General features: G+C 39.1%; 1 protein-coding gene across 2 annotated transcripts; it reads right to left on the reverse strand.

Annotated features, from left to right (window-relative positions):
• Window positions 1-510: 510 nt before the first annotated feature.
• Window positions 511-11,725, reverse strand: LOC131227762 (uncharacterized). 2 transcript variants are annotated; one of them, XM_058223566.1, is made up of 4 exons: window positions 11,324-11,725; window positions 10,974-11,038; window positions 9,013-9,074; window positions 511-1,443 (listed from the first exon to the last, which is right to left on the reverse strand). In XM_058223566.1, the coding sequence occupies exons 1-4, from the start codon at window positions 11,573-11,575 to the stop codon at window positions 887-889; spliced, it is 936 nt and encodes a 311-aa protein (XP_058079549.1). In that variant the 5' UTR covers window positions 11,576-11,725; the 3' UTR covers window positions 511-886. The 2 variants fall into 2 exon arrangements, with proteins under 2 accessions (XP_058079549.1, XP_058079548.1); XM_058223565.1 differs by having other exon boundaries at window positions 511-1,446; window positions 11,324-11,724.
• Between the last annotated feature and the right edge of the window lie 1,848 nt (window positions 11,726-13,573).

Consider the following 13,573-nt stretch of genomic DNA (forward strand, 5'->3'; position numbering starts at 1 on the left):
TTGGGTGGCACACCTGATGAAAGGGTAGATGGAACATGGTGGAACCCCATTCCAGCTGGAAGTTTCTGTGGTGGGAGTCCCCTTCCCAAATGTTTTCAATTGCTCCCTTCGGTGTGGCCAAGTTAAGTAACATACCAGACTGAATTTTGGAATCTAGGCCTACTACGAGGAGATACATCTAATAGACGGCTTGGATGGCACTCAAGCATCACGGACGGCCCCACACAGCTCGAAACTCGAATGCACTTGATCATTCCCGGTACAAAACAAACCGACTTGTGGCTGTCCACTTATTTTGTATGGTGGTCCATCTTAGGTGCGAAATGGCCTGACCAGGCCAAAATTAAATAATGTAGGCTGATCCATCCCATACACGTGTGCCTCCGTGTGGGATGACAGGTCCACCACACACGTGTGCAATTAAAGAAAACCCACAAAGGTACAGATCCAAAAGAAAATCAAAATCCCCACGACCACACACTCACACCTTCACAAAACCCTCTCCTCTCCTACTCTCAAAACCAATCCAAAACGAACATAACAATATCAAATTCCATCAGATACATAGAAACAATTTCACACGTGGAGTTATCCAAAAGGCAGTCCACAGCACACGTGTGTAATCAGCTCCGGTCATTAGACTGGCGTCCCACAAGGAACCCTAATCAGATGGGCCACAAGTGTACATCTGAACATAGAAGGCTGGCCGGCAATCTTTTCTCTAACCGCTCATTTCCGCACGTGTGTGGGCCCACCTGATCATTGAACAAACTTCATTCTCACGCTAGGACATGGTACCTACACCTCCACTGACGAATGGTTCCGATTCCACACACGTGTGCCATGTTGGCAAGTGTGGAAACCCTAGATTAATAAGCATTGTAAGCTACTTGAGGCTATTTTTCCTTGGTGTGCTTGCCCTAGCTAACAAGCTACTTATGGATCTTGCCTTCACCATTCCATTTTTCTTCTTCTTATTCTTCAGCATCATCACCAACTTCTCTTCTCCTTGTGACAATGAGGATAGCAATGATAACCTGTCGTTGTCGTTCTCCACATTGTTGTTGCTGCTGCTGCTGCTATTCGTTGGTGCAACTACTACGGCGGAGACGCCGCTGCGGACGCTCGCCATGCTTCTTAACCTTCCCTTTCCAAGATGGTGATCGCACAATGAATATCCAACGAGGGTCTGTTGCGAACATCTCCACCCTCTCCCATTTACACGGCTGCACCTCGAACCTTCTTTTGCTACAGAAGCTTTGCCTTTCTTCTTCTTGACATTGCCATGGATCCAAACTCCTTCCAACTTCTTGTTTGTTTTGTTGTTGTTGTTGTTGTTATTGTTCTCTTTCTCTGTTGTAGTCTCTTCTTTAACTCCCCAGTCAATGCTTCCTTTTCTCTTCTTCAATGGAAATGCTCTCTCTTCTTCTTGCCATCTCCCAGCTGCTGCTCCCATTCAATAATATTTGGAAAATAAGAAATCCAGTTAGATAAAAAGCATTGGTTATGACTTATCCACCATACAAGGGAGATACAAATGTTGTGATCTAGATGGTTGAAACTGTGGAGTCCACCGTGGATGGAGTGTAGCCCTCAAATTGCCATGATCGAACAATCTGGACCACCTGTTTGATGGGTGAAAATCAAAGATAGTGGTGCAAGAAAAGCGAGAGGATCTAGACAAATGGGTAGGCCATGGGTTGATCTGGGCCTTGTTGGGGCTGAAATTCGATCCTAAGTTATTTGAGGTCTTGGCTCTTCCTGTGATGATCATTGTTTCTAAATTCGATGAGCCAAAGTGGTCCAAAAGCTCGAAACAATTTGGATAGTCAAATCCATCCACCTAGGTTAAAGATGTTTATTTTTATTAGAATCAACAAATACTCTTTGGCCATTTTGTGTTTGAGATTATCCAAACAGTGACTTGCCTGAATCAATGATGATGATCTTCATGTGATGCATTGAAACACGAGCTTTTGAATGCTCTAATCACAGGTCATCTCAATATCAGTGGGGTAGATTGACTTGTGCATGCATGTCACTTGTAAGGTGGATGAGTTGCAAAGATTTTAAAGGAGAAATGTTTTGGTCCTATGGCAAAGTGCAGTGAATGACATGCAGGCAGTTAGAAACTCCTAAGAAATTGCATACTTTTCAAATTATGGGTACTAATTTACATGTATTATGAACGAAGAATACTCTTATTTGATGATACAGATACTAGATTGCTAGATCTGCTCACCCATGTTAATTTGGAAACAATAGGAAAATTGTCTTCCTTTTTATTTTTATTTTTTGTACACATGCACACACACTCATGCTATAGTGCATTTCATTACCTACTGGTACTTGAACCCTAGACCTCGTGTTAAAATTACTCTTGAGAGCCTACCACCGATGTAGGGACTCAAACTCAAGGAAAAATTGTCTTCCTTTGATGTGATAACTTGTGTTGTTTTAATAGCAAAGAAATCAGTAGAGTTCCCAAACAATCAATATACTTTTTGATATTTTGGATTCTTGGCATTTTGATTCATAAAAAGCATGAGAAAGGAAATAGTGTTTTTTTGGGAAATCTAATTTCCAAGAAAGGAAAAGAAAATATTATTTTCCTTGTTCATCTTTTAACAAGATTTTCATAAAAATTTAGAATATGTGTTCATATATATATATTTAGCAATATATATATATATATATATATATATATATATATTCTTGAAAACATTTTAGGTAGTCACTAGCATGTGCTAGATTAGCACATGTGGCTCATGTGGGATGCTTAGAGGCGAATAGTGGTATATGTGGTGTACATGCCATATGTGAGTACTTAAAGCTGAAGTGTAGCATACATGATATACGTGAGGTGTTTGAAGTTATTCGGTGGCACATGTGGCACAAGACATGCATTAGCACATTTGACATGTGGGCACTAAGGTTAGATGATAACACTTGTGCACATTGGCACCATTAGCATGTGGTATATTTGGAGAACTGAAAATGGGTTATGGAAAATGTGCACATTGGTGCATGGGGTGCCTTGCATATGTGGGGCATAAGTAAGATGAACGGTGGTACATGTGGTACAATAGCACATGTGGAGCACATGAGAATAAAGATTGTGACATATGTGGCACATTTGCAATTTGGGAACTCTTTACATATGTGGGGCATAAGATGAGATGAATAGTCACGTATTGCATAGTGGCACGTGTGAGGCATGATTGAAGATGGACAATGTTTCATTTGACACATGTGGCACATGTGAGGTGATTGAACATGGATAGTAACACATTTGACTCTTAACCTTTGAGAAATTCATTTTCATAGACAGTAGGAAAATGCATTTCTTAGGGTTGGAGGTGGAAAAATAAGTTCGTTTATTTTCCTACAAATATAGAAAGTGGGAAATGGTATTTTTCATGATTTCCCACAAGGAAAGGCTTACCAAACAACTGAAAGTGAGTTTATGGGAAACACTATTTCATTTCCTATACTTCCCATGAATCCAAACAGGCCCTAAGTGAATTGGCGCAAGGAGAGACGTGATGAGGTTGATCATCGTCTTCCTCAGTGGATAACTACTTCAAACCCAAAGATCTCTTTGGACTCCTCAAAGAGCTTCATTGAATCCATGAGGGATATAAGCATGAATAATTCCTAATAAATTCGAAATGACTTGATTGATGATAAAAACGTAATTACAACTCTTTAAATAAGAAACTCAAACCTAGGATGGAATTTTAGATTTAGACTCCAACTCAAGCACCCTAAAAACGTGACTTACTATAGATAGTAAACTTACTATTTATATACGACCTCTATTCCTACTAGACTTTGTGATTTTCAGCCAAAAATAGTAAGTGTCCAATTTGGCTCAACCACATTATTCTCCTAACGTTTCTAAGACATTTTCATGTTAGGCACAACTTCAACAACTCAAAGGATCAAAAGTTATACTCGAACTAAAACATACTATTTATAGTAAAAATGAAGTTAAATGGGACTTGACCATTGATTTGATGGAATCTCACAAATCTGGTATGGGCAACCTGTCATAGCAGGTTGGTTTGCTTAAGTAGGTCCTCTTACCCTAAAATCATATATAATATGTCAAAAAACTCATCCTGGTTTGCGAGATATGACTGATTTAAGGTTCTAATGTTCAGATCGTTTTCACCTCTGATCGTGCCTTCTTTGGTCCATCTTTTCCATAAAAGTGTCTGCAACTCACTTTACATCAGTCCCCTCCACTTCAAAAGAACTTGACCTCGAGTTTTTGTCCAGCTACGGTTCATGGTACTCGTTTAGGTCCGCAACGTCGAAAGCATGTGATATATCCATATCATCCAGAAGATCAACAACGTAAGCATTATCACTGATCTTTTAGAGGAATGGTACCAGTCCAATCTTCTTATTCTTTAACTTGTTGTAGGTCTCAGTTAGAAATCTCTCATTGCATAGATGAACCATAACATTGTTACCCACCTCGAACACCTTTCGCTGCCGATGCTTGTCGGCTTGCTCATTGTACTTGTCATTTGAAGCTTGCAACTTGGCTTACACATCCACATAAATGCCCACAATTTAGTCAGTTATATGTTTTACTGCAATGCTCATGCTCGGGAGCTTGAGTAAAGGGACTAGGTCAAGTGTGTGGTGGGGCACTCGACCATAAACAATATATAATGGAGACTTCCATGTCGAGCAGCTTATCATATTATTGAATGCAAAATCAGCTTGAGACAAGGCCAAATCATATTAATTCAGTGTGGAACCTGAAATACATTGGATGAGATTTTTCAATGTGTGAATTACAACTTTAGTCTGCCCATCGGTTTGCGGGTAGTAGGCACTACTAAACTGAAGTCATGTACCGAATCGATTCCATAAAGTCTACTGGAAGTGACCAATGAACTTCGTGTCGCGATTAAAAGTAATGGTCTCGAGAACCCCGTGGAGTTGCTCGACCTCTTTGGAGAATATATTCACCACATATGTTGCATTAATGGTTTTCTTACATGAGATAAAGTGCGTCATCTTTGAGAAACGATCTACCACCATGAATATCGAATCCATCATACTGTGTTCATGGGAGACCAAGCATGAAATCCACAGATAAGTTCTCCCAAGGGCTGTCAAGTACAAGTAACGAGGTGTAGAGGCCCGTATTTTAAAACTGCTCCTTGAAAGTTTAACAAATGCGACATCGCTCCATCACTTTATCCACGTTATGTACCAATTGCAACAAGTAATACCGTTCCTCAACAAGAGCCCGCATCTTATCTCACTCAAGGTGTCTACCAATGCCACCTCCATGTAGCTCTTGGATAATATGCTCCCTTAGATAACTTTAGCGGATGTAAAATTGGTTCCCTTTGAGGAGGAAACCATCTTGCATACATAGGTTATTGGGATGACCCACTTGGCACCTCATCCATGCATCATTGAAGTCCCCATCCTCGACATACAACTCATTGAGATAGTCGAAGTAGACCACCTTATTGCTCATCGTAACCAGTAATGATGTACAACGACTAAGTGCATATCAGCCACCTTATTCTACTGCCTTGACTTGTACTTCAGAACGAACGTGAATGCCTGGTCTTGAATGCCATCTTTCACTCATCACTAGGTTGGATACAAATCTGATGGTACTTGGTCCTCAGGTCTAGTTTAGAGAATACCTTGGCTCCTTCTAGCATATCAAACATGTCATCCAACTATGGTATCAGAAACCGGTATTTAATAGTAATCTTGTTAATTACCAGACTGTCGACACATGCACTAACTCCCATTTTTCTTTGGTGTTAATAAAGCTGGCACGACGTATGGGCTTATGATCACTCTCAGAAGACCCTTACAAATTAATTCCTCCAACTGCCCTTAAATTATCTCACACTCTTTCATACTCAGCCGATAATGAAGGCGGTTGGGCAAGTCAACCCGAGAGATGAAGTCTATGTAATGTTGGATGTCTCACACGGGGGCAATCCATCGGGTAACTCTTCAGGCCTTTGAATTCGTTCAACAACGGACTTAAACTTAGTGAAATGTCTAAGGGTTCCGATTCCTTATCCTTTACCACCATAGTAGACACCTCATCGGTTTCCTTAAATTCCTTTACAAAATTTTGAGTGGTTAGGAGGAAGCTCCCCTCCACTTCAGAAGCCTAAGGGTGGTTCTCTGGTGCCATATATAAGGGTAAGGATAATCTTGCGACCGTCCTTGACGAAGATGTAGACATTGTCTCGTCCTCAGTGGGTTGTATCACGGTCCGATTGCTATGGTCGACCGAGTAACATATGATATGCTTTCATATCGATTGCGTCATAAAGTACTTGATCTTTATAATTCCTAACAATTGAAAATAAGATAGTGCATTGTTTAGTTACCTTGGTTTCGTTCACATTTTTTTATCAAGCCAATCGAGTAGGGGGAATGTTACTCTGTTATAGATAAACGCCACTTGTCCACCATCACATTTGAGACGATGTTCTCGCTACCGCTACTGTTTATGACCATATCACAGACCTTGTCGTTGACAGTACACCGCGTGTGGAATATATTATGCCGCTGCGAGTGCACCTCCTTCCTTAGAGTGTATAATAATCACTTCACGACCAAGGATTCTTCATGATCCTCGACCAATCATTCTTCGTCACCAGCTCTTTATTCAATGACTTATTCATTCTTATCAAATCGAGGACCTTCTTTTACTGCTCCACCTTCAACACCTCCTTCGTTAATGGCCAAGTGAATTGCAAGGTGTTGAGATCAGGTGTTTGATAAGTGGTCCGGTTGGCCAAAATGGAAACAATGGTTTGGCCTTGACCGATTACAAGGATTTAGCATCCTACTTGGACCTACTGTTGTGGGCGCTACACGTTGAGGCCTAAATGGAATGCTCGCATGTCACCGTTTGTGGTTGTAGGAAGTTGAAAACGACCTCCTATTGATTTATTTCCTTTGGCCAGCACCGAATCCCACGGATGACCTACCATAGGGGCCCGAGTCGAAGGATAAGGCCTAGTAAGGACTCTTGTAAGTTGCGTTTTTACCATACCCGCTAATTGAACCGCTTTATCCACAGTCCCGATTGGGTGCATTTGAACTCGGTCCTAAATTGTTGGTCGTAAACTGCCTATTAATTGCACTACCTTCTACGATTCGATTTCTGACAAATCATTCTACGTTACCAATCACTGGAATTCTTCGATGTAATTTGTGACGGTCTGATTCTGCTGCCGGCAATTTTGGTATTGCTGGAATAACCTGCTCGTAATCACTGGGGAGGATCATGATCGAAGGCGTTTCATCCATGGCCATGATCAGATGGGCGCCTTGTTTTGTCGGACACGTTATAATTGTAATTGCTCCTACTATGTAGAAGTATTGAATTTCAATCTGAACGCAATCAATTTCACTTTCTTTTCTTTTGGCATGTGCCTGTAATCAAAATACCGCTTTACTTCAGTTAACCAATTGAGGAAATCTTCTATATGTAATAAGCAATTAAAATTGGAAAGTTCAGCCTTACCTCAATAGTTTCGTTCAGCACGATCTAGTCGATTGTCTCCATGTTCCAGTCGTCGGCCAATGATGCCACTAATGTCCTCATCGCCGAAGCTTGACTTATCTGAGATAGCCCTGCTATTTGCCTTTGGAAGAGCTCTATGGAAAACAGGGTTGTGTCGTATAGTGATAACGGGTGGCTGAGTGCCGCCTTTGGCTCGAGGCGGAATTAGTGCATCCGCAATACGATCGAGGGTTGCCTATAATCATTGCATGGTCAACTGACTCTCCTAGTGGAAAGCTTCTATTCTTTCCAATAGATAACAAATCCCTGAATCACCGTCCACAAAAATTTGGGCCATTCTGTTGTTAGTTGCCATTGGTTCGAGGAGAGTTCTCACTCTGATACCACTTGGTGCAGGGAGGGATGTGAATAGTTCGATCACTGTCTTCCTTAGGGGATAACTACTCCAAATCCATGGAGCTCTCTAGACTCCTCATTGAACTTTTATCAAATCCACAAGGGACAAAAACAAGAATAATTCCTAATAAATTTGAAATGACTTAATTGATGATAAAAATGAAATTACAACTCTTTAAATAAGGAACTCAAATCTAGATTGGAGTTTTAGACCTAGACTCCAACACAAACACCCTAAAAACGTGACTTATTATGAATAGTAAACTTAACGACCTCTATTCCTACTAGACTTGGTGGTTTTTGGTTAAAAATAGTAAGTGTTAAATTTGGCCCAACCACATTATTCTCTTTAGCTTTTCTAAGCCCTTTTCACGTTGGGCACGACTTCTACAACTCAAAGGATCAAAAGTTATACTCAAACTAAAACTTATTATTTGTAAACAAAACTAAACAATGCTTTTAATCGTTGATATGATGGAATCTCGCAAATCCGGCATGGACAACCTTACGTAGTGGCTTGGTTTGCTTAAGTAGGTCTTACCCCAAAATCATATATAATATATCGAAAAACTCATCCCATTTGCAAGATATGACTGATTTAAGGTTGTGACTGTTCGGATAGTTTATGCCCACGATCGGGCCTTCTCTAGTCATCTTTGCTGTGGAAGTGTCTGCTACCTACTCTCCATCATGAATATTATGAAAAAATATGAGTTTTCCACTTGCTATACAAACCGGAACTCAAAATTGAATTCAATGTGGCCGTAGTTCTCATGAGAATTATTGTTACATAATTATTATTTTCTCTCTTCTGTTGGATTACATGTCCAACGTTTTTAAACAATTAATATGGTCTTATTTCAAAACCCAAGTGTCCAGAAATCAGAGGCTAGAGTTGTTAAAACTAATATAATCTGATTTATGATAGAACTTAGTGACAGCGGGTTCCATAATTTAATTGGTTTAATTCGAGTTAATATTTGCCACGTGTACCATTTTTAAGTGCCTTCGTATCAAGCATCATCCTTAGCCAGAGTATCAAATTAACTCTTCACTTTAAAATGGTGGTGAACTATCACCTGGACAAGAAAATGAGAGGTTTGAAGTGGTCTGTAGACCCTCACAATCCACGTTTGCGTTCCTGTCAGTTACAATACAAACACACAAATCAGCAAAGTGCCCGAACACACCAAGGCTTATCATAACTCATATCAATATATATCTTAATTCTAAAATGCTCCTGTAAGCCAAGCACCACAATCCGCCATGCAAACAGTAATATTGAAATTGTTATTATTTTTTCACTACTCTTAAATTACTATTTTATCATGGAAGATTATTAACACAACATAACAAGGTTCATTATAGCTAGAATCAGTCTCCTTCTCCAAAATGCATCACTAACAAGATAAGGTTTAACTCTTTATCTCTATTATGTAGGATGGGTTAGGGATGAGTTAATGGAGTATTAGGATCGCACGGAATTGGGCTAGAGGGCCATGATTGGACAAAGGTGGTCTAAACATGCATTATAGCTTGCAACGCCTATAACTTTGCGACTGGTTATTGTATTTGTGCATTTAATATGTTGTTAGAAAACTATGGACGGGCCGTAAAATGTGGCAAATGATAGTCAGTTGACCTCGAGGAATTCATCGAAAAAAGACCATTTTTTGGGTCAAAATGGCATTTAAGTTCAAAACATGCTATTGGGTCTGGCTCAGTTGTAGACTCTGTGAGTTTCAACATTGAGGTCATGGGTTCGAGTACCCATTGTGTGTGTGTGGGTGGGTGTTAGTATGTGTGTGTTAAAAAAAATAAGAATAAAAAAACATTCAAAACATGCTATTACATTTTTGCCAATTTAGGGTTTTAAGATTCTGATTGGGGTATAAAGTCTTTGTTTTGGTTATGCAAGAGTTTTTTTTACAAGCTTGGGTAGGATTAAATGCATTTTTACTATTTTTAGTAAGTTTATTCTTTCATAAAAGTTGTATAGTTTAAGTTAAATTAAGACTTTAGGGCCTTTTTATTTATATAAGCACATTAGATACGTTGTAAGTGTCAATTTCTTTTTTGATGAAAGGTAGATTGGAGCCAGAGCCCTATAACTGTAAGTGTCAGTTCATTCACTAATATTATTTTTATTTCCATTTAAGCACTTCTCTCCTCATGGATTCAAAGATTAGAGTATGAAAAAATACAACCCCTTCTCTTTTTTCCACGCACCCACTACGTTAACTGCCATGGATTATATGGATGGATGTGAAAACAACATGTTAATCCAATTACCATTTTCGAAAGATTATGAACAAAATGCAACATGGGTTATTTTAGATAGACCATTTTCTCATGCCAAAATGCACCTTTTTGCCTGTTAGCCCACAAGGCTAGGGCTAACTCCACCTACTTGTTTATATTTTTCATGCAACATGTACCACTAGTTTTTGAAATTACCATTTTCAGATGGAAGATTACCAGCCCAACACACCAAAGCTTATTACAGCTACAATCAATTTCTTATTCTAAAATGCACCATTGGTGGCCAGTTTTTTCTTTTTTCCTTTCTTTTCTTTTCTTTTAACATACGCACACACCCACACTGCAAAAACTCATTCTAGATGAGCTGGAACATGAATATCCCACATCCAAGCTTGCCATACAACATGCAGCACTAGTTATTGCAATGGCATGGGACGAAATTATAAGTCTACCCTTATAAGTTATTTTTTAAAACACACTTACAGTCACACACCACATGAGCACTCGAACCCATGACCTCAGCGTTGAAACACACCGTGTCTACCACTGAGCCATGAGTAGGGTCCTACCCTTAAGTTATATGCTCTTATTTATTTTTTATATACTTTTCCATGTTCTATTTTTTTTTTTGGGGGGGGGACCCTTTTCTTTGTGTGTGCGCCCTTCAGTGGTCCAGATTGTGGAATGTGGATGATTTAACATGAAATGCTGCCCTTATGATTGTACCCTTGAAGATTTTTAAAGGTGTTGATTTTTTGTTTTTTAAATTTCTTTTTACCTCATACAACCCTCTTCTCCTGCACTCCATCTCTCCTCCTCTTCCTTTTCTTTTCCTCCTATGGCCTGCAAAAACACATGAAATCACATACCCACATATTTATTTATTTATTAATTACTACATGATAAAAATATGGGGTTGAAATTTCCATTTGGGTTTTGTTTTTAGATGAGTAGTGCTCTATAATATGAGGGAGATGATAAAAAACCATCCACACTTTTAATAGGTACACCCTTTCTTCCTACTTTTGGTAATACAATACCGAAGCAGAAAAGAAAAGGGTGTATCAAATAAATAAGGTGGGTGTAAATATCAACACCCAAGGAGAAATTGGAATGGAGATTCCTCACCTCTAATTGTTCGGCAATGGGGGGAGAGACCATGCAACATCCCTTGTTGATCATCAATATGGAATTTAAGCCGTCGGATCGATCATTCAGGTGGTGCGCCATTGGGTGCAACCCAGATCTTGTTTCCTTGGGTACTGTTAGTGGGTCTTCTTGATCTTGATCTTGTTTATCATGGGGTAGTAGATCTGAGGGTGTTAGGGGTGGAAGAGAGAGAGAGAAGGACAGTTGCATGGATCTGTTGCGGATTCTCATTATATAGAGATGTAAGGAATAGAGAGAGAGAGAGAGAGAGAGAGAGAGAGAGAGAGAGAGAGAATCTGATGGCCGGATTTGGGTTTTTAGGAGAGAGATGAGAGAGAGGATTTGGGTGTTTATAAGAGATGAGAGAGTGCAAAAACAGCCGTAAAAGAGATATCAGCTCTCTCTCTCTCTCTCTCAAACGTACGGAGCATGGCATTGCTAGAGACAGTATTACAGCTTTTCTATGGGGTTATTGATACTCAGCCAGAGTGTAATGGTACATACACATGCGCTCAGACTTTGCACACGTGTCACGTATATAACTCAAATAAAACCATGATAATCTTGGGACCCAACAAGGATAGATTGAAAAACGAATTTTGGTCTGATGAGATAATTCTAATATCTGGTCAATGGCTATCTATTTTTTGAAATTGGACGGTTGAAACTTTTTCATTGCTGTCCATTAGATGTCATTCAAATGCTAAGTCATGTCCCTTTTTTTTTCTCCCAATGTATTTATGGCATAATAACCATCGAATTTCGGACCCAAAATTCGTACAGTATTTTTCGTTACCAAATGCACACGTATGGAATTTTTAAGTGCATGTGTATAAAGTGTTTCGTGCTGCCAGAGTATCCATGTTACTCTCTCAGCGAAAGCTCTGGTATTTGTCGTTGACTCGTGCGGGCGATTACCGTGGAGCGGATTATGTGTGACTCGTGTAACTTCGTATTGGATGTTTCTCCAACCGTGGGGCCAACCTTGATACGTGTTGTACATCCACTCCGTCCATCAGTTGTTCCAGATTATTTTACGCTTTTTACAAAAAATTAAAACAAATCCAAGTCTTAAGTGGACCACATCATAGGAAACATCCATCATTGAACGCTCACCATTAAAAACTTCCTAGGGCCCACTGAAATGTTTATTTTCCATCCAACATGTTGAAAATGTCACTCAGACCTGGATGATGTGAAACCATAAATATCAGCTGGATCCAAAACTTTTGTTACCTCCACGAAGTTTTTAATTGTGGAAATTCAATACCTATTGTGTGGCCATTTTGAAATTTGAATATAATTTTTTTTTTTTTATATTATATTAAAAAACTTATGGACGGTATGGATATACCAAAACAAATCAAGGTAGGCTCCACGATGAGGGAAACACCCACTAAAGTATAACCCGTGTACCACCTAGTCCGCTCCCGATTAACCGGCTACCAGCTGTAAGTATGTACGGTATGTTACCGGGTGGAATCTGACATGAGGAATATCTTTATAACGAGATGTTCGTGTTCCGACAGAGTATGGAGATCCATACACTTTCAAAAATTAAATTTCAAAGAGGAATATAAGAACATAAATCTAAACCGTCCATCCTACGATAAATACAATATATGTTTTATAAAGAAATAATAATAATTTTAAAATTTTAAATATACGATTAATTTCCATTTATTTGTTACGTATTAATCTTTAAATAGTTTCCATCATATCCGTCCATTTTTTCTAATAATTGACGGTTTAATTTTTAATTTCAAATGATCCCATGGTTTGAACGGTTCAGATGTTGATGAATTTACATATGATTTGTACAGATCATGTAGGTGATCATAATCTACAGTCTATCAGATATTTCTATACTTTTCTCCAGTGGGTCCCACGAGTACGACATGGACCTCAAAGGTCTCAACGACGCCAACAACTAGGACCCAACTTTTCATGTTGCCCTCCAATAGAAGTATCCTAAGAGCACTCGCTAGCATGAGATGGAGGAGGATCTTCGCGGAACATATGAAGATTTTTTACACGTGTAGTAGATCAAAGCGTTCAACAGATGGCCTTCTAGTGAAATTATTCTGATTCAAAAATATTATAATTAATCTGATGAAGTGGACCACACTTATATGATAAAAATGAATGGTCAGCAAATGTAAAGGCCAATATTTAATGCAATATCATGGCCTTGTTAATGATGGTAACAAGTTTAATTTTGAGAAAAAT

This window comes from Magnolia sinica, chromosome 15 (genome assembly GCF_029962835.1).
Source record: "Magnolia sinica isolate HGM2019 chromosome 15, MsV1, whole genome shotgun sequence".
Taxonomy (NCBI): Eukaryota; Viridiplantae; Streptophyta; class Magnoliopsida; order Magnoliales; family Magnoliaceae; genus Magnolia; species Magnolia sinica.